This window comes from Ixodes scapularis, unplaced genomic scaffold, assembly GCF_016920785.2.
Source record: "Ixodes scapularis isolate PalLabHiFi unplaced genomic scaffold, ASM1692078v2 PGA_scaffold30__3_contigs__length_599333, whole genome shotgun sequence".
Classification (NCBI taxonomy): Eukaryota; Metazoa; Arthropoda; class Arachnida; order Ixodida; family Ixodidae; genus Ixodes; species Ixodes scapularis.
The window spans coordinates 184710-211858 of NW_024609858.1; the positions used below are offsets into that span (position 1 = coordinate 184710).

At 45.5% G+C, this 27149-nt stretch overlaps 1 protein-coding gene across 1 annotated transcript; it reads left to right on the forward strand.

Moving 5' to 3' along the window:
- Positions 1-13478: 13478 nt before the first annotated feature.
- On the forward strand, positions 13479-23241 carry LOC121836977 (N-acetylmuramoyl-L-alanine amidase-like). The gene is given in 4 exon segments (XM_042292180.1): positions 13479-13497; positions 20370-20417; positions 20420-20570; positions 23133-23241. Coding segments are annotated over 4 exon segments (327 nt in total).
- The last annotated feature ends 3908 nt before the right edge of the window (positions 23242-27149 follow it).

The window sequence follows — 27149 nt, forward strand, 5'->3', positions numbered from 1 at the left end:
AGGTGCCTTTCACTTAAGGTGGGCTGGGCGTGCTCCAGAGCATTTTCACAAATTCGTATGTGGCCAACCAGCAGCCGCGCATAATATCCTGGCAGTGGTTGTGAGAAACAAAATGAATGAGCTCGTCGGAGTAACTCTCGGTGACTGGGGTGCAGTGATGTTTTGATCGTGGTCATGCAAAATCATGGTGGAAGATATAGAAAATATAAAAAACGTGCGCAACCAGTTGAACGATTGACGTAATCCGTACACCAGGCGTCGAAGCGGTCAGACTCCATTTGAGCAGAACAGAAATCAAGCGGAACATTAGTTTCCTACATCTACTTGCATAACCATAATCAAAACAGTGCGTGCACCATATTTTCAACCATGGAGAGTTACTACAATTAACTCTTAGGCACTTATCAAAACCGTTTCTCGCTACCATAGCTAGGGGATTATTTTCGGCTTCTGGTTGGCCAAGAGAGATTGTCGAACCCTCTATCTGCGTCTGATGCAGGCCTTGGCTCTGCTTGCTCCTTTCGTATACCAAGATCTATATGTACGGCTCTGCTCTGCTTTAGCCCTGTAGAGTGTGCTTTTTACTGAGCACCAGTGCACCGCAGGAAAACAAAGCCTGTGAAAGCAAGCTTCACAGGTGCTGCTTCTCCGCAGTGCACCGGTGCTCGGAAAGAAGTCAGCTCAACGTGGCCGCGAGAACAAAAAGTATGAATTACACGAAAACGTCGTTCAAATTAAGCGGCTTATGAACACATTGAAAACGTAGCGGGACAGCCCAAGTTTTGAAATTTGTTTGACTTAACCAGAGGTATTAAATCTCAGAGTTTGAATTATCGCGAGCCTACTGTATATTCTAAAGGAGATATGGCTCACTTGATTGTGCTTAATATCACTGAATGGTTATGCAAATTTTAATTTGCTAGTTTTATTTCTCAAACACTTGTTGTGTTGGGTATTCAAATCAATGCAAATTTTTACTTTGGTTCAATTTATGGGAGGTTTGTTTTATATATCATGTGCAGTAGAAAGGTGGGGAGCTGGGCTATGTAGTAAACACGTTGCTTGCTGATGTTAACCATGTATGTCATATACAGCTTGTTGTGATTGTGTATTGATTTCGAGTCCTCTTCTGCTCTTTATTTCAGGCTGCTCTTATACGCACCATGAAGATACCGAAGAGGTCTCCAATTGAAGGACAACTATAAGCACAAGCATGGAGGGGCATCTAGATGGCGAGCGCAAGGGCAACTGTAATGTAAAATTTCTCCCAACTTAAAGCAAGGCATGCCTTCTTCCAATAAAGGCATTGTGGCAAAACTTCTTAATTGGTTCGTTTGTTCAGCTGTCATCTCTACGAACAGCTGATCTCACACAAACAAAATTCTGGCAATGAGTAGTAGAGGTTGTGTGCACTTTTTCTTGTTGAACTCTTGTTGTTTTGTGTAAGGATAAAAAATGATACAAGTTAGTATATTGAATGACAGAGCCTATGAACTCTCCATACCAATCCATACCTCAAAAGTTTCATGTGACTTCGGCTTGCTTGAACATGGAAGCTGTTTGCACTAAATAACGGAGCACTAGACCTTTTTGTCGTCTTGAAGCCCATAGCTACGAGCCATCCGCACCAATCCTGCACCTCCGATACGTCAGGTGACACCCCTGGCAAAGGTATAGCCCTTCCAGGGGAGTCGCCTGATGTATCGGAGGTGCGGGTGGTACGGATGGCTCGTAACTTTGGCCTTATCTAAGGCCGAAAGGTATAGTGCTTCATTATTTAGTGCCGATAGCTTTCATAATTTCTACGGATAGCCCTCCGTAGTGAGCTACAGACATTCCGTCATTTTACGAAATTATGTGCCTTGTTTTTACAGACTGTCCAGTTTCTAGATTACGGGAAATCTTGCCGGCAATATAAAACCAGCAACTTTTACCAATAAAATGGGAAAACGTATAACTGTCTGTTAAGTGGAATATAGACGTTCCGTCATTTTACAAAATTATGTGCCTTGTTTTTAACAGACTGTTCGGTTTCTAGATTACGGGAAACCATGCTGGCACTATGGAGCCCGCAACTTTTACCCATAAAATTAAGTGAAATTATTTTGCAGTGCCGCTTGTCCTAGTCGAAGATGGTCAGACATCTCCGATTCCCACTAAAATGAAGCATACGTTTCCATTGAAAATAAAGAGTTTCACATTTGATGTCGTAGTACGTCATTCGCATTCTTACGTATTTCAAGAAGACATTTAAATCCCAAAATGGTTCAACGATAACGGCCACAAAACATTTCGAAAGACGGCTGTAAAACGGTTTCGAAAGACGGCCGAAAAACGGTTGACGACATCGGTCACAAAACGGTTGGCGATATCAGTCTCAAAACTTTCCCCGTGATCGGTTCAAGTTATTGGACCGATCTGGAGCCGGGGTGCAAATCATTATTGGACCGATATTTGTCCGTTATTGGGCCAATATTTTTGTGCTGCCTGGGGCGGTACCAACCGATTCATTCTTCAACCTCGGTGTCGGTTGTTCGCGTAGTGGCGACGGGTCGGGAAGTCAGAGTTGACGAAGCTCTTCACATCAAGATGCAATTAACGGGGTAATACCGCACCGTTCGAATTAACATTCCCCATGTGTTTCCTCATCAACACCGTCCAACTGACTTCTCACCGCCTCAAATAGGGTCCAGGACAAAGAGCACGAATGCAGACCGGACAGCCGAGACGCGCGGAAGACAAAACCTCAGTGGCAGCTAGCACCCAGCTCTCCTTCTCAGTTGCCCTCACAGCAACGGTCGCGCCTCGTCTGGCGCGGGACGGTCTTTCTGCAAGTCTAGTCAGTTCGGTCACACCAAGAGCGGCGACGATAGTCTACTTCACCTTACGATGGACCTCAACAGACAGCACTAGAGCCATCGAAACCAATCCAATGCTTTCTGAGTGTCGCGTGACCCTGCAGTCCCGCTCACGGTGCTGGATTGCCTAGGGTGACTCGTAGCGTCCGCAGCGGTACATCGCAAGGTGAAACAAAGTATGCACACTAAAGTCAAAGGAAATGAGCGGGAATCCGCTAGCTTGCTTGTAACCCCAACCCACTAAAACATATAACACAGAAAACAAGCATCGGAACAAAGACCAAGCAATAGCGGACATACACTACAAATGCAGTACAAAAAAAAAACAAACCTCGGAGCAAAGCGCAAGAGGAGAAGAGGGAAGTGAATCTCGCTTTGTTTTAATGCCGAAGCAAACCCACATTTCGCACTTCTAAGGTGTGCGCACGAATGAACGTGGAAGGCAGCAGGGTTGGCTGCCTGCTAAACAACGCGCCTCGAACTATAAGAAAACAATACCTGATCATCTTTCGACGGCGCCCGAGTCAACGAGTTATCAGAGCTCTGCGAGTTATGAGCCGCTTCCGCTCCCAGATCTCAGTTTGTGCGCGCGCGTGCATTCTACAAATCGTCGCAACAACAACAAAAAAAGCATGACAAGAAGGACGATGAGGAGTTCTGCATGGCGGTTTCTTTGCCGCTCCCTTTTCTTTTGCTTGGTGCTTGCAATGGTTTCTTTTTTCGCTCTCGAGTAACGCCATCGAAGCCCGACGCCTGCGCGTCCGTGAAAGGCGCCACGTTACCCCTCTTTCCCCCTTTGCTCTTTGCTTTGACGCTTGTTTTTTGTATTGCATTCTTTTTGGCGTATAAGTCTGTTAGGGCTCCTCGCGGGCTAGCAGTTTCCCGCTCATTTTATTTCTGAGCAACTGACTCCCTGACTGGCTCGGTTTAGCTGACCGTAAGCACTAAAAAAAAAAAAAAAACCGTGCCCATTCCATTCCGGCAAAAGGCACCTAATTCCATTCCCATTCCATTCCCTTCAACGTTGCCGCCATTCCATTCCCATTCCATTACGGGGTCGTGAAAATGCGGAATGATTCCGGAATCATTCCAACTCCGGAGTGGCAACTCCGCAACACCGCAGGATTTTAAAGAATGTCTTCAGCGAATGGGTGAGTTATGTTCGTGCTCCAGAGTGGGAGAGTTTGGTGCTTTTTTGACTAAACGGACAGGAGCGCGCTGGAGACTGTCATTCAAGCGGGCTCTTCGTGCACCGAGTATTTCTCGGAGCACAAGTGACATCGCGCTCCGTGATGTCACGTCCACAAACAAGATGGCTGTGCTATTGTTAAGACCGTCGAAACGAAAGGCGTAGCCGGACCGCAGCTAATTTTCAGTTGATTAGTGCTTAATCAAGCAGGTAAAAACAATTTGATTTGAAAGCCAAGACAGCAATTAGCATTCCGGAAAAAGTTTGTTTGTGCATCTCGCCTGAAAACGAATTCATCCATCAAACGGTAGCGTGCCGATTGCACAGAGGCAGAAAAGTTGTCGAGATGAGGGCACATTCGGACCGCTGCCTCTTTTATAATGCGTAGGACAGGGAATTAAATACTTCGATTGGAAAACCGAAACATCAGTTAGCGTTGAGCGAAAGATTTGTACATGCGTCTCGCCTGAAAATGAATTCATCTATCGAACGAGCGTGCTGATAGCTCGGCGACAAGAAAGTTGTTGAGAAGCAGTGGGACCGCTGCTCTTTTAAAATGCTTAGTTTAGCTGCAGCGAATTAAGATACCTAGATTGGAAAGCCGAAGCATCAGTTAGCACTGCGGGAAATGTTTGTTCATGCATCTCGCCTGAAAACGAATTTATCTATCAAACGGTAGTGTGCCGACAGCCCAGCGACAGAAACGTTGTTGAGCTGAGAAGAGAGTCGGACCGCTGCTCTTTTTAGAATGCTTAGCCCAGCGAATCAAGATACTTCAATTGAGAAGCCGAAACATTGTGTTTATGTATCTCGCCTAAAACGAATCGGTGTGCTGTCTATTGAACAACGGTGTTCCGGTATCGGTGTAGCACATCGACCGCTTCCGTCCAATTCTGTCTCGCTGCAATACAGAACCCCGAAATATCTGACAAGTTTGAGGGTTTCATTAGGCGACAAGCGGGTTCAAGAAGGCTGTCTTTAATTAAATAGGAACAACATGCATCGTAAATAAATATATCGGCCAAGGTAACTTTCCCCATATGTGCTCAAAGCGAGTCTTTAAACCTTTCAGGAATATTTAAATGTTCGTAAAAACTTCATAACGTCGTCGTCTCTTTAACTTTATACCCTACCACTCTACAGTGGCCTTAATAATTTATCTCTGAAATGATTTTGGCTTTTGCCACCCATATCCACAAGATGCCAGGTTCGTCATAACCGTGCCATCAGAAGGAGCTCGTTCGGGCTCGGGCTCGTCGACAGTTTCGGTGGTTTCGATGTGCTGTGCTCCTGTACGCCATCCGCCGTTTAGTTGCTGCGCTCGGAGTATGAAACTCGCAATGTCAAAGTAGAAGTAAAGGAGCGTGGACTTTTAACACGCCCAATGACGACAAACAAGCAGAAAACGAGTCTTCAGCACGCTGCCGCCCAGCCTCTGCCACACTCCAAAAGGTTAATTTTACGTGTCCAAATATAACCGTCCGGTAGTAGCAATCACGGAACGGGGAAGCGCGATACAGATTGTCGTAGAGATCAGTAAGAAATACGGAATGCATACCCTCCTAGCATCCATCAGGTAGGGATAAGCATTCTGTGCAGTCTCTACGACCATCAATGTCAACACATGTCGCCGTTTGCAGGCAGTCGCATCCATTCGAAGGTCAATCTGGCCTTCGTCAGGCACCAGCTTTCGCTCAGTTGAAGACGGCTAGTGATGAAGTATACATCTGCGTCGTGCCTCCTAAAATATTTTTGTGAGCAGCCTTGTCACATACAGAGACGGATGTTGAAGGTTCCCTTCGACTCGGATGCTTCGGAAAGGCGAACTATGTACAGAACTGCCGTCTTTGTGGCAGCGTTGGTACTCCTCGCCGCAGGCTCCAAAGGTGATTTCAGCCTGACTTATAATGTCCGATAAATAGGACTACGTTTTTAATTTTTATAGCACTATTTTCTTTAATGTTATGTGTCGTGTCTTGACGGGGCAACAGGCACAGTAGACCGGAGGACCATGGCCCGAGGTTTATTCCATGGAGCGTGGAACTAGAACGAACCTCTCGTGCTATCAAACTGACACGACGATAAAGAAGAGCGAAGGAACTAAAGCGCCGCCACTATAGCCCCAGTAGCGCGCGCTTGGCGGTAACTACACAACACTCCTCCCCCTTTAATTACGTAGCAGCGCCAACGGCAGTATTATACAAAAGTTAGGAGCGAGCTTGGTATCTGTCAGGCGGGCGCCGTTCTCTCGATGGGTAGCGTCCTCCGGAAGTAGATCGGCCTGTAGGAGGTACAGGATCCCGTTGCGGGATGATGTGAGGCTGCTGTGGCCCAGGCTCTTGTACCGTGGTCGGGACACTTGGCTCGCCTGGTGAAAAAACCAGGAACCCCTCAGCGTCGTCGGTGTCTGAAGGTACCGGCGTTGCCGTTGGCCGTGTTTGGCTCAAAAGTTGATCGAGGTGCCGACGCCAGATGAACTTGCCTCGAGGCGTGGTAACCTGGACTTGGTAAGATACTGGACCAGTCTTCTTGACGACGGTACCACGTAGCCACCTCGGCGAACTCCTGTAATTTCGCACTAGGACATTGTCACCAGGGCAGATTTCTTCTCTGCTTGTCCTCCGTTCCCGAAGGAAAAATCCATCAATGTAACCCTGTTTGGCAGTCAGTGTTTTCTAATGGACCGCTGACTGTGCCTGACTGTACGTCAAGCATGTCTGATTGGCCAACAAGTTACTCTGACCGACAGTCAAACTCCAGTCAGACTCCGCTTGTCGGCTTTCTGATGGTTTCCTGGTGGCAGTCGGCCGCCGCGAAATGCCATCAGGATGTCTTGGAGGCGATTCCGACTGTACATCGATTGTCTCTGACTGTACGTCAAAAAGCTTTGACGTGCAGACAGACGTACGGTCAAAGGACGTAAAGTTCGTTCGGATGCCACTATTTCGTCAAATCTATGAATACGAAAAGTAACCTATGCACGAGAAAACGATTTCGGGACGTGAGCCCATAAAGCCGCTGACGTTAGAGATATGACACGTAACCGACCGACAACCTTGACCAGAAGCCCGCCGAAGCGCCGAACACGACACTTCGCTTCGCCCATTGAGGCTTCGCCGAGCTTTCATGAACGATCGCTCTCGACTCGTTTTGTTTGCCCGCTTGCTCCAACCTGTCGATCCTGCCCGGGCTCTACAATGTCTTATGTTTTAGTAGAATTTCTACTCGACAAGACCCAGCCTGTTGTGAGTTCCGACGATGTAAGGGACTTTAGCGGTGTAGTTGAAGACGACAAGGTGTACCAGGTCTACTGGGCCGGTGACGCGCGAACAAAAGGATCGTTCTACGACGCGAAAGTACTCTACATGGCAGGTGAGTAAAACTGAAGTACGGCGAGTGATGTACGAGTGCTTTGCATAACATGCTGACGGCTTAACTGCATTTGCAGCCGAAGCATCTCGTTTAAAACGAATAGTCAGATCGAGTTTCCAAAGCGGTGGCATAGCATAGGGTTAAGGTGTCCGATTTGTACGCAAGTGGTCGCGGGCTCGATCCGCGGTGGTCCTGCTTTTTTTTTTTTTTTTTCTCGAAAATATTTTTTTGTCGAGGCATTTGTCGATATTTATGACTGCGTATAGCTTTACTCTTATTTAAATTCTGCCCTTGTTGATGAAATTCCCTTGGCAGTGGCAGTCAGACGTCATCTGATGGACCATCAGATGACGTCTGATGGTCCATCACGTTCCACCAAGGCTGCTGACTGGCAGTCAGTGTCCCAAATTACGTATCTGGATGGAATTTTCAATATGGTTGCTTACTTTGTATAAATCGCTTGTGGATCACCTTCCCCTCTACCGTAGGCTTGATTACATCCAACCTGGAACGCAATCTTCTGCCCATCAACAACTTTGCTGGCGTCTCTCCTGTTGTTGAATGTGGAGTATTCCGGTACGTCAGCAAAAAGTGTTGCAACGCTTCTTTCAGAGACTCACCAGCGGATGACTTGCGTAGTGCAGACTTCAGTGTCTGCACAAACCCTTCTGCCAGGCCGTTTGTGCTCGGGTGGTATGGGGCGCTCACGACGTGTCTGACCCCGTTGTTCCTCATGAACACCTTGAATTCCTCGGACACCAGCTGCGGCCCGTTGTCTGAAACGATTGTTTCCAGAATTCCCAACCTGCAGAAAAGTTTACGTAGGCACCTCACAGTACGCTCGGTCGTAGTGCTCTGCATGGTGAACACCTCTGGCCACTTTGAGTGCGCGTCCACCGCGACTAGGAACATGGTTCCGCGGAACGGGCCTGCAAAGTCCAGGTGTAGTCGTCTCCACGGTGCTGTCGGCTATGCCCAGGGGTGAAGAGGCGCTTTGCATGGATCATTACGCTGTTCCTGGCATGCTTGGCAGCTTCGTACCTTTCTTACAAGGTCTGAGTCAATTGATGGCCACCAAACATAGCTGCGAGCCAGCTCCTTACTTCGCACGATGCCGGGATGGCCTTGATGCAGTTCATCGAGCACGGGCTCCTGCAGCTGGGACGGAACAACAACCCTCATGCCGTACATTAGGCACCCTTGATGAACACTTATCTGCAAGCGTCTGTCAAAGAACGGTCTGAGTTGTTGTTCTTGCACGTGCGTCGGCCAACCCATGCTTGTGTATTCAAGTACTTGACAAAGTAACGGGTCGCGCGACGTAGCCCGTGCAATCTCCTTAGAGGACACCGGCATTGACTCTAGGCGCAGTGCATAGAAGGACTCTTCGCCCTCGCAACTATCGTCTTTCCCACTTTCGAGAGGGAGCCTTGAGCAAAAATCGGCCTCTGCATTGTCACTGGATCTCTTGTACTCCAACGAGTACTTGTACGCTGACAAGGTAACAGCCCAGCGCTGCAAACGTGCTGCCGCAATAGACGGAATGCCTGGCTTTGGGCCCAAAATAGTCTGCAGCGGTTTGTGATCCGTGACGAGAGTGAAAACTGGGCCGTAGATGTATAAGTGCAACTTTTTGATCCCAAAAATAAGGGCTAGTGCCTCCTTTTCAAGTTGGCTCTACTTCTTTTCAGCTTCGGTCAGTGTGCGTGATGCATACGCCACAGGACGAATGCTTCCATCTTCAGTCACATGAGATAGAACAGCGCAAATGCTATACTGCGATGCGTCGCACGCAACTTGCAATGGCTTACTTGGGTCGTAGTGTGCCAGAATCGATGGTGTTGCTAGCGCTGTCTTGATTTCCTCGAACACTGCTTCACACGCTTTGTCCCAACACCAGCGCTGGTCTTGACGCAGCAGCCTGTAGAGCGGGCTCGCCAGGGTGGATAGTCGTCGAACAAACTTCCCGTAGTAATTTACCATACCAAGGAATGACTGGACCTGCTGCTTGCTTGAGGGTGCAGCAACCTTCAGCAGAGCCTCGATCTTCTCTGGCGTCGTGCTGACACCTGCAGCACTGATCACGTGGCCCAGATAACGCAGCTCCTTCTGGAAAAACGCGCATTTTTTCTTCTTCACACGAACCCCACGCTCTGACAACCGCTTTAGGACTGCTTCAAAATTGGCCAAATGCTCTTCCGGCGTCCTACCGGTGATGAGGACGTCATCCAAGAAGCAACTGACGCCTTTCAGATCTTTTAGCATTGTGTCCATGATTCTCTGAAAAATGGCTGGTGCCGAGGAGGCTCCGAACGGTAACCTGTTTACGGCAAACAGTCCTTTGTGTGTATTTAAAGTTAGGTACTTGCTCGACGTTTCAGTTATCACCACCTGGTGATAAGCCCGGTTTAAATCAATTGTCGAAAATTCCTGGCCTCCTGAAAGCGCTGCGAACAAGTCGTCGACTCTCGGGAGCGGATACTGGTCAGTGTCAAGGCAAAGATTCACGGTGGTCTTGTAGTCGCCGCACAACCTTATTCCATCGTCCTTCTTCACTACTGGCACAACCGGCGTCGCATAATCACTCGTTGTGACTGGTGTTATGACGCCCATGTCTTGCATCTTCTTTAGTTCAGCCTCGACAGCAGGCTGTAGGGCAAACGGCACGTTTCTTGCCTTGAGGAATTTCGGAACGTGACCTTTTTTAGCGTCAGCTCTGCCCTTTCTTCAGCAATAGTTCCCAGGTCTTTATTGAATAGATTTTGGTACTTGTCCAGAAGCGCACTAAGCTTTGTGCGTTGTTCGGAAAGCGCCAAAACATCTGACCGGGCAATGCTGTTGATCCCGAAGATCCGGTTCCAATCCAATCGGATCGCTTGTAGCCACTGCCGGCCGAGCAGAGGTGGTCGCTTTTCTCTTGTGATGTAGAGGGGAAGCTCGGTCCTCTGCTGTCCGTACTGCACGTCGACGTGAGCAACTCCGACGGGCTGAACGATGTCTCCTTTGAACGTAAGCAGCTTGAGCGTCGTCGGCATGATCTTTGTTGAAGGAGATATCTGACGAAACTGTTGCAGTGACATGACATAAACAGTTGCTCCTGTGTCCAGTGCCATTTCCAAGGCAACTTCCTGCACGTTTATTGTGAGTTTTGTTGGTTCCCTACCAGACGTGGTCATTTCCTTCATGCCAACTGTGTCTTGAACAGGAACCAGTTTCTTCATCGCCTTACGTGGCGTCCACTTCGATTTCTTTTCTTTGTCAGCATTACACACTCTTTGGACATGCCCCTTCTTGTTACACTTGAAACAGATATCCGCAATGTGCGGGCATACCGGCTTCCATGTTTCGCTGAGCCGCAGCGATAGCAGTCTCGCTGCGTCACGTTCGCCTCCGCGACGGCCTGCACCTTGTGTACGTCCGAAACTCTAGGCTCTGACGCATGTGTTTCAGCGACGTTCTTTTTTGCTGCTTCCATGGCTAGCGCTTTTTCGTGTCTTGTTGTCGTGTCTTGACGGGGCAACAGACAGAGTAGACCGGAGGACCATGGCTCGAGGTTTATTCCATGGAGCGTGTAACTAGAACGAACCTCTCGTGCTATCGAACTGACACGCCGATAAAGAAGAAGAGCGAAGGAACTAAAGCGCCGCCACTATAGGGGTATTCACACGAGGGAGAAATCCCGGGGATTTCTCCCCGACACGCGCACCCCACGACGAAAACGTCAGGCTTTGCGATGTGCAAAAGCCTCGCGTTTTCATCTCGTGATGCGCGCGTGCCGGGGAGAAATCCCCGGGATTTCTCCCTCGTGTGAATACCCCTTATAGTCCGAGTAGCGCGCGCTTGGCGGTAACTACACAACAATTAGCGGCGAGATGTTTTGGTGGCGCCCTCCTATGGTTCCCCCTTTTGACGTCATTACCTTGCAAACAACAAGTTCGATGGTGTTTGTAAATAGCATGGTGGAAGCTTGAAATCATTGAGCTCTTGAAGCAACACTGCCAACACCGTCAAAATTAAAGTTCTTTCATTCCTCATATTTCCGTCGATGATAAATCCCCTTTCCTACGTCATAGTCAGCGTTCGGCCAATCGTGGAAGGCCGACCACAGCGACGCTTTCGGTCGCGCACGGGGCTAATAAGTCCAGACGCGGCCGATGCTACGAGCTGATGGCTTTAATCAAAAAGCGTCAAAAGTGGACGTTTTGTTCGTGTTCTATCATTGCTGAAACGATCATAAAATGAAAGCTCCAGTGATTTATTATTTTGACGCTGCCCAATTGGTCCCAGTAGCTCATAGCGTCGGCGGCGTCGGGAGTTAAGCTGAAACGAGGTATGAAATTCCGCTTTCTTGGTGTTTTTCTTTGTTTTGTTTTTTTCTTACGGAATTTCTTTTTTTTTTTTTTTTTTGGAGGGGGGGGGGGGGGGTGGGAGGTGGGTCATATTTTCCCTTGGATTCGGTGTTTTTGTGTTGACTTTCGGGGTGGGACGAAAAATCGGTGTTTATCGGGGGCTGCTGAAAAATATAGAACACGGGCATTTGTTCCCCGAATTTCAGGGAGCTTAGGTGTGAGGCCAGTATTTGAAAAAATGCCTATCCCGTTTCTTCTTTTGTCAATACTAAGCCGGTGCCGACAAGAAAAGAAGTCAAGTGTGTGTGCTTCCGAAGGAAGAGCAGCCTCGCGGACAGTTCAAAGACGGCTCTGTTCCCCGCTGAAAACAAGATAATGTTCAACATGAATCTTTTATTTCCATGAATTGTGTTAGTTATTTTATCCAAGGATAGCTGAAATTCAGGGTTTATCAGTTGTCTTGAATCTAATACCCGAATGAGGAATTAATTTTTGGGGATTATTGATATCTACCAAAACATTAATCTATAATTAAAACCTACTGCGAGTTTTTTGTTTTCTTTAACGAACACTAGAAATTTGTTTTGGAAGCGTAATTATTTCACAATAACGACTCTATCACATTGTATTTCCGTTTTACTTAATCTGTGGTCAAACCTATTGTTTATATGAGCAAATAGGAATACTCCACCTAAGGAGGCTCAAAGTAAGGTGATAAACATTTTACTGCTGGTTAAGTTAAGAATAAAAATTGTCCATTCATTGCAGCGCCCTATCTCTATATATTATATTTAAGGCAGCTAAAATTCTTCGAAGAAGCTCTTTTCTATAAAACATTTCTTGATTTTGTTTTTTATCTGTAGTTCGTTTTGTGTTACATTTGAAGGCGAATTTGATCAATACGGAATGTGTAACTTCGAGCATATACAGTTATTTTACATTGAGATGAAACCGATAAGGTTTTTTGGAGCAAAGCACGCTTGATTAAAAAAATCGTTTCAATGACAAATACTTCCTTTAAACGTCATGTTGTTATAAAATTTTCTATGCACTAAAGGTACTGAAAAGATTGCCAGCCTATGTTCTAAAAGTTTTGACAAATCGCCGCACTCGCACGTTTCAAATGTATCTTTATGGAACACCCGCTATATGTGTGGACCTAAAAGTTATCGTCGTCTTTTGCTGCAATATACGTTCACTAGCTTACAGGTTAGATATACTTTATTGTTTTAACGCAATAAATTATATTTGCAGTAAATAATTAATTTTTAAATTTTTAGATAGTTAGCACAAACCAGATTTTTACTTCATTATATTTGTTCACTTTAAAACACACTGAAATCACCCAGTCTTGAAACCTCACTAACTGTTTCTGTCAGAATGATACATTTTCTCACCAAAATCATTTGCCCTTTTCACAAAATTATATAGTTCTAAAATACGATAATGCCCATGGAAACTAGCTCAGCAGGATGTCAAGGGCATCGCGAAAAAGGTGCCACTTACAACGCCAAGAACCTCAAAATCAGACTACGACTGTAAGGGCTTGAGCATCGTGACCAGAAAGAAATGGGGAGCGAGGAAACCACCTGACAAGGCACTTTTTACCATCAAGGAAGGTGTGCGCTTTGTTTTTTTCTCCACCACACCAAGGGAAGCAAGTGCTGGTTCAGATTCACGTGCGCCAGATACGCTCGCCAGTGTCAGAACATGCGCATGAACAGCAGAGGTAAGTGGCCCATCATGCACAAACGCATGACAAGCTTGCTTTTAGCACAAACAAGTGTTCCCTATGTAGTATGGCGGATGTTTTAAACTGAAACAGTCCTTCCTGGTTCTTTGGCCTACCTGCCAGTTATTTAGAGAGCTTCGAGCTTTGGTCTGACCTGCGAATGGAATGCGTGACAATGACGTCTCATTCATCGGACCACTCGACAAATTGACAGGTAACAGCAGCCTTCAGAAACCGCACACGTCGAAGAAGGCTGGATCGGGTGTTTCCGCTTATACTGACTGCGGGGGCACTTCGCTTTCTATACCCCAACAAGGGAGGCCTACATCATTATTGGAAGCGTGCGACAAGACAGTTCAGCCACGGTGCGGCTTCAAGCATGGGGATTTAGCCGCAAACTTTGGTGTCAGATCACCTGAGATAAGCGTTACACAACATGTTCGGAGCCACAGTTGGCGCCAACTCTTTTTGAACAAGACCCGGAATTTGAGAGCACGATCACCTCTATACGCAGTGGCGAAAACAGCGGCGTTCATCTCAATCCCAGTTCGTCTACTTCATTCCCTTACAAAAATATGAAACGAATTTCAATTGAAAGTCATTCAACTGAATAGAAATTCAATTGAAACTCATTGATCATTTTTGTAAGGGTTTGCATTAAAAGCGAGGAGCAATCCGATGATAAGAGGTGCGACGAATACTTCTTACGCAGGATGCATCAATTACTGTCCCTGGTAACTGTCGTCCCACAGGAATTTTCGTAGCGGCGAATATACACGCTCTTTCTAGAGGCAAACTTCAGTTCAACTAAACGAAGCACATGGCGGTGTGTTACGGCCGTTACCGCTTATAATGCGATCGAAATTTCTGCAGGTTACCCTCTGACACTTGTGAAGTATAGGACAGAAAACCGATTTCACCTGCGTGTCCTAGTTGTTCTGTAAAAAAAAGATAAATATTCGCATTTCTGGCATCTCTCAACTCACTTCCAGTCTTCAAGGTCACACCTGGTCGCACTCCTGGTGTCGTAATTCAGGGTGCCGTGTAGATTCCCGTGTGCTCTCTCGGAGGACGCTTCCTTTCCCTCTCTCTGCTGACATTAGCGGGCGTTATGCTGCAGCTTAGAGCCGACCGAGGTCACGTAAGCTTCTCGCCATAGTTCCTTCGGCTCCCACTCGCGGCTGCGGGTGGGGAAAAAGCTGGACTTTTGATTTGCAATTATGCAGCGGAATCGCCAAATTTTTTAATCAAGGAGACGTTTTCTCTTTCTTCCAGGGCACAATAAACAACGTAAAAAAGACGAGATGCAAATTATTCCACCTTAAAATCGTTTCGCCCCCCCCCCCCCCCCCCCCCTCCTCGTTTAACTATGCACACCAACACTAGAATACGAGAACACCGCAGGGGAGAGCACACGGCAAAAACGGCAGTTCGGATTGCAGAAATGAGCTCCTCGCAAACTCCGACTGGTCCCAACAGTCCCAACCTGCTTATTCTTGCCAAGCGTCTCGTTCAAGAAAGAAACATGTTTTTAAAGAATACAAGAATTAAAAATTACCTTTTTAGTGTTTGGAAACATTTTTAGCACGTGCTACGTGACTATTTTCATTCCAGTCAAAACCAAGATTACAATATAAACACTTCCAAGAGAATCGAAACGGGAAGTGGAGTCAGAAGCCGCATGGTCACTGGATCTACAGTGGCTGCGCTTGCGGTATCGCTGGTTTCCACGATGTGCTGGAACGAAGGGTGCGATCGTTATAAAGTCAGCCCTACAACACTTAAACATGCCTCCTCCTACATTATATGATGCTACGATTGTGTGTGGATACCTCCTCCTGCGTTCCGAAACAGTAAGTGCGTCGCTAACGCTGGCCATCGGGTTTGAAGCAAACGCCATTTCTTCCGGCAAGTTTAGGTGGTTTGGGGAAGTAAATAGCTAGCAAAAAGGTAGTAACGTTCAGTGAAAGATAGTAACTGCTGCATTTACAACTTTTACTACCTATCGCGTGCTTGAGGTTGTAAATTGTAAAAGGTAGTAACGCTCAGAAAAAAATAGTAACTGCTGCAGTTTCTAGGTTTTTACTAGCTTTTATTTAGGAGTATGTTATTATGCGTATGGACAATAATAACGTGCCTATTCTGACGCCCACATGCTTGACTGAACGAGCGTGGGCGTAGACAGTACTAGATCGTACATAGCACCGAGAAACTTCGTAGAGTCAAATGAGCAGATGCGCTTGCACGTTCACGGAGTGTATGCAAACTGAAGCAGAAACTTGATGAGGTATCAACGCTACAATAAACCGAGATGAAGGATTACTTTATTAGTGTCTCCAGCTGGAAGCTCGCTCTCTCGCGGCGGAACTGCACGCGATCATGGCGTGCAAACATTTTAATTCTGAATGCCAACAACGCTCTTCAGTGTCTCAGTGTGTGCTGCAGCCGGTACGGGATTGCACCTTATTAGGGAGTTTCAGTATTACATATAGAAGCAAACGCTGTGCGTCTGCGTTAGAGCTGTGTGCTAAACGCTGCGCATGCGCGTCGTTGCCAAGCTTCAGTTCAAGACCGCGATTTTGAGCTCTGCGCACGCGCAGTGTGGAACGCGCAACGCTAACGCGAACACACAGTGCTCGCGTTCGATGGCATACGCAATGCTAAAACTCACTACTGTTTCACCGGTTTCCAACGCCAACGAAACGTGCTGCAGTGAGCAGACGTGCAAACGGGTAGGCGCTCCTCTGAACTGGAAAAAGTGAGAATGGCAAAATTACGGCGCATACAAGTTAAAGGGGCTGTTCAACGACATTGGGTAGCAATATTTCTTGCTTTACACCAGCTTCCTGGCACTATAGTGGGACCCAAGAATACTCGAACGCAACACCACTGACTAAGAGGCGTCTTCGTTGCGGCGGAATTCAGAAGATGAAAGCGGAGCTTTTCTTTCAGTCTCTCCTTCCAAAGCCGCCTTTTGCTCCTTCGCGAAATTTGGCGACAGAGCTGTGGGGACAATGGCAACAGTACGATCCCCGGATATGCGTCGTCGAGCTTTGCGGTGACGATATTCAAATGCTGCTCACACAGTGGACGCGAAGACTGCGTACGCATTCGATCTTGGCTCGTGACAATCGATGCCTCGACATGCATTCGGGTAGTGACCCGTGTCCAGCCGCTGCAACGACGACAATAGCCGAGCCATAACAATGTCTGGAACTCAGCGCGTGTTCTGTGCTTTGCCAACCCTGCAGCGTGGGGATATATGATCAACATTGGCGGCATATAATCCGCTCCAGATAACGTGGCCGCTTGTTCTGGCTGTGAGTTGAGGGGGTGAACCGGTGCTCGTTTTTCTTAAATTTTTTAGGGGCGAAGCTCCTTAAGGGGTATCCACACGAAGGAGAACTCCGCGGACGGATGTCGTGACGTCAACATCCCGGGAAACTCCGTCCCCGGCTCCGCCGCGTGCACCTGCGGAGCTTTCGTGCTGACAGCACGTAGCCCCCGCGCCTCCGCCACGGAGGAGAACGGCGGCGCGAGGACAGCGAGGCGTCAAAAAGGGATGACGTATGTCTCACGTGATGCGCGATCCGCGGAGGAAAGTGGCGGATTTCTCCTTCGTGTGGATACCGGGGTATCCACACGAAGGAGAAATCCGCCACTTTCCTCCGCGGATCGCGCATCACGTGAGACATACGTCATCCCTTTTTGACGCCTCGCGGCACGTTCTCCTCCCTGGCGGAGGCGCGGAGGCTTTGTGCCGACAGCACGAAAACTCCGCAGGTGCACGCGGCGGAGCCGGGGACGGAGTTTCCCGGGTTGTTGACGTCACGACATCCGTCCGCGGAGTTCTCCTTCGTGTGGATACCCCTTTAGGGGCTAGCCATGTCCGCATGTCCGTCCGATGTCCGGCGTCGGGTGCTCGTGCTCACGAGCACGTGAGCACGTGCTCCCGTGCTCGTGCAGGGCAAAAAAAAAAAACGCATCTGCACGTGGTGAATGATGTTGATTGGGGCGAAGCTCTGGTGGTGCTTGTCTGCGTAGATGGTGCGCCGCATCATGCCGAGCCTTTCGTTCGTTTTCATCCATGTCGAAAAGAGAATGTGTGGTATGGAGCGTGGTTCTATACGCATTTGAGCATTTGACCGCAGCATGACATGGATGAAAACGAACGAAAGGCTCGGAATGCTGCGGCTCAGCGTCTACGCAGACAAGCACCATCAGAGCTTCGCCCCAATCAACATCATTCACCACGTGGAGATGCGTTTTTCTTTTTTTTCTGGAACTTCTATTGCCTGGGGTGAAAAACAACGCGTGTTTCATAGGTCATTAACGTCAGGGATTCGTTTTAAGCGGTATTTGCGCAAAGTACAAAAATTGTTGCATCGCCCCTTTAAACAAACTAAATGTTCTGGAAAGATTGGTAATAAACAAATAAGGTATACCTACTTTTTTCTTTTTTTTTTTGTTCCGGAGGAGTTGGCGGCGACTTTGGAAGTTTTTTGGGGATTGTAAAATGTCGCGACTTTGATAGCACGTTATGCTTTCCTAACAAATAACTTAATATTACATTGATTTTTCTCATTAGTTAGACTGTTTTCATTGCTTTTTAGCTATTTTTATTTTATAACTTGTTAATCAAAAATGCTGCGATTTTCACCAGCGATGTTAGTTTACACACTTTTAAATGCTATACTTGTTCGCACACATAAAATATGATTATAAGGAACAAATTATATTAGAGCTTGATAAACTACGCATTCAAATATCTTAATTGTATTATTATTATTATTTTACTAATACAAACGACCGAAATGTAGGCCGCCCATGGGCGCAACATCACAAAAGTATGCCATTTAAACATAATAGTCTTTCCAGAAAGGTCTCATTTTGTTTTCATTTTAGTATATTAAAACTCTGACATCTTTATGAAGCTAGACTGTCAAACGCTAGATCTAATACTATTATAGAGTCCTATGCGTCACGCGTTGCTTTAAAAAAAAAAAAACACACGCTTCTGCTCACTGACTCGAATTCTGTCTTCGGGTTTTTGTAGTGAGAACAGCGTTTCTTAATTTGCACGTTTCGAAAACATGCTCTTCAATCATCACCCATGACGATGTCTTGCAAAACTTGAATTGATTCAGTTATTGTTGTGTTGTGAATAATGCTAAAGCCATTAATTATCTAAATACCCGAAACACATTAGAACACCCGCGGTTCGTTATTTCACACGACAATTATCTGAGCCAGAAAGGGCAGCAAGAGCACATAAATATCAGCACTGATTTTTCCAACAAGTACAACTCTATGTCACCTAGAAGGTGTAATAGAGATTCTGCCTTTAAAGTGACACTCTCTTTCCAAAAATATTTTGAAGGGCCTGGATCGGACACGTATGTCACATAACAAACTTTCCGCGAATAACCCTTTTAGCTCCATAATTACGCTTTGAGACATATCTTGATGTATGAAAGAATCCGAAGTCAACACATACACCAAGAAATTAAAGTCAAAATAGAGGTTAGTTTCTGTTTCGTTCTAGAATGAAAACGTGCCTCCTGGCGTAATTATTACGCTAAACACCGTTTTTGTTTTCAGGATAAAGAGGTGACCTGCGCTCATAATACCCTATAGCGTTCTCGAATAAGCATGAATAATTTGTGTCACTCAGTGGAGCCAGCACACTAGACAGGCTCAGCCACTGGTTAACCGGCACACATCTTTGACCGTCACTATAACCGTGATTTTGGAAAACAAGTGGTGTCACCTTTAGTGAATCGGAGTGGCCAATAGGCTTCTTTCACCTGACGTAACTTCCGGCCAGCCTAAAAATCGAAACAAATATTTCCGTTTGCCTCTTTGCCCATGTTGAGACTGGGACTTCGCGCCATGTTGAGGGCATTCGGCGTCTTATTGCGGCACCAGTAGTGCCATAGATCAACAGACGCGTCTTCGTATAACCAGATTTCAGAATATTTGCGAATATTTTATTGTCCTACACAATCGGCAAGAGGTTCCTCTCCTGGACACGATGTGCAGTCCACATACCCTAAGATGGTACGAACCTTTTTCAGTTAACACGATATTAACTGGCCGGTCATTCTCCTCCGATATGGTCATGGGAAAAATCAGAACCTGATATATTTCGCCCGACAATTTATATAATTTATTTGTTCGCTATTGTTTTTTTTACTTGACATATAGTGATGGATCTTAAAATGTGAGACACTCATGTCGCCGGCGAACCGATTGATCGAGCGTCGCCTTGACCTGATTGCCAATAAAATGCCGAAATTAAAAAAGAAACACTACTGCTGGCCCTAGATTCATTTTGTCGCCGACTTTCATGGCTGGAACAATTCATTACTGCGCAACTGACCATTTTACACCTCGTGTGAGCGAACAAACTGCAGCGCGAACACGACCCCAACCCTCATCAAACGTAGCATAACAGCGAAGAATGCCTCCAACAGGGATTCTGTCGACTTCCGGTGATATTTCCGAACCTGAAATAGCGTTCGATTATGGTCTCGTGCAAGAGCCCTATGCTTGAAAATAGAGTCACTTAATAAGCTAGGCCACTGAAGTATCGGCACTGCATTTTCTGACTTACTTGTGAGTGCCTCCAACTTAGTGCGTAGTACACCTGGCAATCGTTGCAATTTCAAAACGCGACTTTCTGACCTTTACATACGTTGTCAGGAAACTCTTTGTCACAAGCTGTTTTAATAGTTCTGGGGGTCACAAAAGCTTATCATGCAATTTCATTTCAAGCTGGAGACCGCTGGCAACTCTGTTTTTATAATCGCCAAAGTTGCTGACTTTTTTTTTTTTGAGCTTGAGGTTCACTTGATTCTCTAATGCAGGCTGGGATGATATAGGTTACAGTTTCCTAATCGGAGGAGATGGTATGTGTGCCGGGGTTGGAATGGCAAAGGAGCTAATACAAGGGGCTACAACCACAGGGCCCTAGGCATTTCGTTCATCGGTGACTCCACGTTGATTGCCCCGGATGAAGACATGTTGAAGGCTGCAAGAAAGCTGATATTGAGTGTGGCATACGACTGGTAATGACGTAATTTGTGTTTTGTAGGCGGAAGTGGTTATAATGTTTCTAACGTGAGGAAAGAACGTAAAGGTGATACTGAGCGAATAGTACGCCAAATCATACAGGAGGCGTAGCTTTATTAAAGGTACTCGCTAATTGCTGACTTCTTGCTTTTGAGACGTGTTGTCCTGCAATTTGCTGCAGCTACATCCATCGAAGGAAAATAACTAAAGTAAATATAATCCAGAACAAAACAAAGCAGCATATACCACTATTTTTTTTTAGAAAATATAACGACTAGGTATTTATACGAAGTTATTTGCTGTTCAAACAAAAATACATTCGTGCAATGAATTAACGGTAACGGTACCGTAACGTAGAAGGTGCAAGAAACAACAAATAACACTTCTTCAAGTTCCAGGATTAATAACCGAGCACCTTGTCATATTTTAATTCTGCTAAATAATCTAGGAAATGTTGAGCTGAATATGTATGTGATTGATTGAAGCAAGTAACTTACCCAGTAATAAATAGTATTCTTACTTTTAATAATTCAGTACGCTTTATAACATGCCTGTCTACATTTTTCCGACAAATCTCAGAAGTTTATTCAGTCTTACTAGAAAAAAAGTCCATATTTCATTTTTAATTATTTACTGTAACAAAAGAAACAGCCTGCCTGAAAAAAAAAATCATCACAGCAGTAGGGTAAAGGGTACAATTAGATTATTACACCGAAAACCAAAAGTGTACAAATATAAAGATACAAAGAGTTCATGAGCAGGAAGAAAATACAAAAACACAAGTTTTTGTAACCGCTACGATTACCTGTATGTTCACAATGCATTGATAAATTCAGCAAACGTTTCTTTTTCAGTTAACACCATATTAACTGGCCGGTCATTCCCCTTCGATATGGTCCTGGGAAAAATGAGAACCTGATAAATTTCGCCCGACAACTTATATAATTTATTTGTTCGTTATTTTCTTTTTTTTTTTACTTCACACATAGTGATGCACCTTAAAATGTGAGGATTGGTTAATTGACGCTAAATATTTGTATAAACAACTCATAACTTCAAGTCTTTTATCAAGCGATTATATACCGGTACAAACGATATCAATCATCTTCTACGAGATATAGTGGCCATGTTAGTTTATTTGTCAACAACCTATTAAATAACATTTCCATTTTCTAGTAAATTGTTTGCTATTTTGAATAATATACTGAATATATTTTAGCACTTTCCTAAGGTGTTTGAGAAGGTGTAGGCATCTGAGAAAATATTTTCTATTGTTCATGCAGAAATTAGTTTCGAATTAATTTTCAAAGGACGCTCTGTGGTTTATAGTAATGTTGATTGAAGGTTCAGTCACAATGTTTATAAACAGTTTATTCTAGCACTCGGATATCACAATAAACTGTTTAGCTCACCCTAAAACAATCGCTTCTTATCACTAAAACATAACTTGGTTTATTAATGAACTTTGTTCAGTATACTGGATGCCAAACCTCTTAAGAAGCTTATCCGGAGTAATTCTAGAGAGCAATTTGTACCATTGTTAACTGCAACAACAAACATAACTTCACACATTAAAAAGAGCAACCACCATAACACCATCGAGAAGTGCATTCTGGTGATCCCCTGAGTCTGATTCTTGATGTAGAATCGCCGACGGATATAAATTTCAATTCATTCAAGAGTGTGCTTTTATATTTACATGGAAAGCTGCGTCATACTAAAGTAAAATTTAGAAAATCCTTCGTTTGCGGTTAATCATAGTGTAGTCAATATATAATATATAATTATGTAAACGCATTAGGTATAAACATAGTGCCCAGAAATATAGAGGGAAAACGAAAATTTGCGCTCTTCTCTTTGCTTTTTTATCAGTTATAGTTCGATGAATTTAAGGATATTATATACATATATTTAACTATACTTCCGGAAAGCAATATGACTGCTCTTAAGAAAATGATTACTCAATTACATAAATAAAATATGCCGTTTGTTGCTCTAATTTAAAGTAATTCGCAGGAACACAATACATATCGAATAGTAACGTTTTTATGGCTACTTCATGTTTATGTTTACCGATGTCCATCAACAGCAACGTGCCTTCGCGGTGGTGCATCACAACACAGACAAAGTAAAAACACACACAAATGAAAGAGTAACACTATACAGAAAAATACTGGACAAAGTAAAACTTCCAGATATCCTAAAACAGCTCTAACTTCAATAAGAATTTCTTTTTTAATTTAAAGACATAAACATGTCAACTGAAGTAGGGCTAAGTCGGGAAGTATTTTTCGACTCTCTAAGTTAACGCGATACCGTTTCATTGAGCTATTACCAGCACAACAGATTTCTAAAAAATAAAGAGCGACTGCAACGTTTATTTTGCTAACTTCAGGAAAGAAGGTTCTGTTAACATAAGGCACCTCCTGAACTTGATTTTTTTTTCTAGCAAGCAATGAGAAAAAAGTACACATTTATTAAAATCATGCTCCAGCACACAAACACCCTGCTCAGCAAACGATCAAAAGCTGTAACATATATTACATTGTGCATTACAGGGGAAAATCAAACAAGGATTACAGCCTCCATGGCCATCGAGATGCTAACTGTACGGCCTGCCCCGGAGATGGTTTTTACAGGTTTCTGCGAACAATGCCGGGCATTTGAAAGGGAAACAAGCATTTTGTATGTTGACATTATGAACGTAATGGCTAAATAAAGCAAAATAACAAGAACGACACTTCTACATCCAAGGATCTCATCTGTTGCCCATGTGTTTGTCTTAATTTATTTAGGTGTTTATTTCATTTGACATGTAACTTTGAGAGGGTAATGTTGCAGGATAGTGATAAGGGTATAAATGTACCGCCGCGGTCAGGATGAGATGAAACACCTGGTTTGGACTTTTTCTACGTCTACAGCCATCAAACGCTCTATTATCACTCAATTATTCAAGTAGGACAAAGTTTGGAGACTTAACTTTGCATTCCATTCCAAGTTCGGGCCACGGCCCTCTAAAAAAAACTAGCAGGTTCACCAAAGCACGAAAAACTCTTAGCTTAGATTGTCCGTGATCACACACAAATACGGATATAAATATACAAAAAGCTCTACACTGAAAGGTGGACGTGGATACGCACGGGAATCTACGACCATTAGTAAAGTTTTGTTATCAAGACAGAGACCATAACATAGAAAATAAGTAAATAACAATTTTGCCTCACAAATATTGAAAAAAAGGTAATTGAGCTCTGAAACAATATTACTTGCTAGCCAATTCCAGTGTTCAACCGATCTTAGAAAATAGGAGTATTCAAAATCATCAATTCTACAAATGAATTTTCGAATTTCGAGAGCTTGATCCGACCTTTGTGGAATAAAATGTTGCGGATACAAATACCTACATTTGTCCAGTCTTGTTTTGTTTAAATGTATGTTATGTATTTATTTTGCAGCGAGGGCACTTTGCACGAAAATGGCTTGAACTAAATTGCAGCTTTGATGGACCTGTTGCTTTCATCATGTGCATACCTTCCAAACACAAATCTCGCAGCTTTGTCTTGTCCGCTGGCTAATTTATCAATAAGCGCATTATTTATCGGTATACTTTTTATCAGAAAGATATATATATATATATATATATATATATATATATATATATATATATATATATATATATATATATATATATATGCAAAATAAAGATCTCAAAATTCCAGACATTTTTAAGGATTCGTCGGGCATTTCAGCAATAAAACATATCTGACACTGGGAGGATCGACACCACTTAAGATATATTTTCAAAGCTCCTGATTGGCCAACGAGGTAGAGGGGCTTAGAGCGATAAACCGGGGTTCCGGTCTGCACTCGAAAGTGACCCCCATAAGGTGGCTGCCATTGTACGCAAATTTGACCACACGTCACATGACCAAACCAAATACGTGACGTCACAGGAAAGATGGCAGCGCCCATGCAGCGGCTGGCCCCAGCTGGGCCGGAGCTTGTCGGATGCTTTGTTGGTTGTCGTTCGTCTCGGCGAGTTGATTTCAGACGCGGAAGCCGTCATATGAGGCCGGTCGAAAGCGAGTTCAAAGTTCAGCGTGGTGTTTGACGTAGGTATAACGTGAAAATACGGAGAAACGGTGTGCATTTCGCTGGTGACCGACCGGGATATTGCCACGGAAGAGACAATCTGACCTCGGATTGATTCGGATACCGCTAGGATAAAATTTAAGGCGACGTTTCTGTGCTCTCGTTGACCATCAGAATCTTCGAGGTTTGCAGTGAAGCGTGTGCAATATATTTGGATACACAGTTTAGCGACGGAAATTGCGTGAGTCGTGCCTGGCGGTGTGCAATCGCGGTGCAGCTTCGATCAAATGACCGAGGGCTCACTTCGGTTGTGCGGCGCACCGGAAGGCTGCCTTGAAGCTGGTAGTTCTCGTGCCGTGCTGAATGATGCTGTGCTGCTTACAAATTGTTCCGGCGTAGAAGTGCACTTTCACGGAGCACAGGTGTGCGGCGCACCGAAGAGCTGCCTTCAAGCTGGTAGTTCCTGTGCCATGCTTTAGGTGATGCTGTGCTGCTTCCGAAATTGTTCCGACGTAGACGTGCACTTTCACGGAGCACAGGTGTTGCAGTTGGTATTGATACCGCTGATCAGTCGCACGTTTCGTCAACACAAACGTTTCATCCACACTCGTTACGCGAATTGCAAGCTGTCCGGACATTTCACGGAGCGTGTTACGTACCCAGCTCACGCCGCTTTGTAGCAACAGTCTGCAGTGGCTCATTACCAGAAAAGTGGTCCCACATCCATTTCAGTTCAGTTCGTCCACGGCAGTCGCCAAACCCCGAAGGAGAGGATTTATTCGGACAGAATGCCACTAAAGCAATGCAGCTTCTTCAGTGGTCAGGATAGATTCTCTTCTGCTAGTTTTGTTATACTGTCACGGATCCTTGTTCCAGTCCTATCTTCTATCAATATTCACTATTCTGGGACACTGCAGCTCATGCTCAGCTGTAATCGTATGTTCAGGTGGAGGTGCTGGGCACTTTACCCGTAGCCCTTCACTCTGTGTGAACCCGGCGGCTCTTCAGCCGAGTTACCCGATAATGGGACACGGCTGGCGGACTATTCTGCGTCTTATACCCCTGTCGAGCTGTAGGCAAAGTCCTGACCCGAGCCTGGCAGAACAACCGCAAGACGACCGAGTACCACAAGGAGTAACCTCGGAAATACACCACGAAGCACCTGAAATCCGAGCCAGTTGCTGCTACCAGGAAAAACCACCGGAATTCGGTCTCCTGTCAGAAAATCCGAACCTGAGTAAGCGAACAATGACAAACCTGTAGCAGCAAACCGTGTCCCCTCCCACCATTGTTTGCATGCCCGTCGCAAATCACACTCCGACGCTTTTTCACGCAAGCTGTATGAAGACGTCAAGGACTGGATTGAACAATATGACAGTGTCGCCCGCCACATTGGGTGGACAGACAACCAGCTCCTGCAGAACCTATACTTCTCATAGAAGCAACTGCCGGCGCTGGTCTGAGAACCATGGATCCTCCTTAACGTCATGGGAAGTTTGCAAGATCAAGCTGAAGCGCGCATCCGTCAGCCAACATCAACGAAAGAGAGCCGCATTCTTGATTTTGCCCAGGACACTGCCCCAATGAGAGCGCCACCGAACTCGTGGAGGATGTTTCGCGCTTGATCGAGCGCCCACGCCCACGCCGACCTTGATGCTACAGAAGACAAGAACCTAAGAATCCCATGCGCCTCAGGTGAGGGACAACACCTTCGGCAGCCTTGTCCGCAACCCCCCAACAACAGTCGAAGTGTTCATATCACTGAGGCTTCCAACATGGAATGTGCACTGCATGCCCGAGCCTGCCACTATGAACAACTTCCCGGCGTCTCGACACTCGAGTTGTCCAGCTACTACTTCGACGCCAGCCTCCCAGGCATCCACGACATCACCCACGACGTTGTCTGGGAGGAGATCAGGAAGCTACTTCCTGCCATCAGTTGCCCGGCTTTTATTTTGATTTCCGAGATTGTTTCGGAACAAGTTTGACAGGTATTTCAACCGAGACTTCTGCGAGCGAAGCGGCATCTGACAAACCAAGGGCAACTTACGCCACAATGGCACGACGACCGCTACCGGCTGCCCCTTAGTATTCAATGCCAATTCAATGAGACACTCTAACGCCGAAGCATTCCCGACATCGTGTGTAGGACTGCGCTCAACAAAGTACACCGAGGAAAACGTAGGTGATGCGAATGTGCGACCGAAAGCCACTTTGCTACCACTGCATGAAGCCGACCATATCTACCAAAGCAGCCCGTACCAATTAATTGGTCGGCGAGGGTTCGTGCCAAACGACCTTCGATTACATCTCGAGGAGCGACCACGGGAGATTAAGGATTACCTTCGGCGACCTTTGTCCCTGATGCCGAGGGTGCTGAATCGAAGATTCTGAATCCCTGATTACCCCAAAGCTCCTCATGTCCATCACATCAACAAGAGGTAAGCACGACAAAGCAGGTGAGCGGCGATGCAGTGACAGTG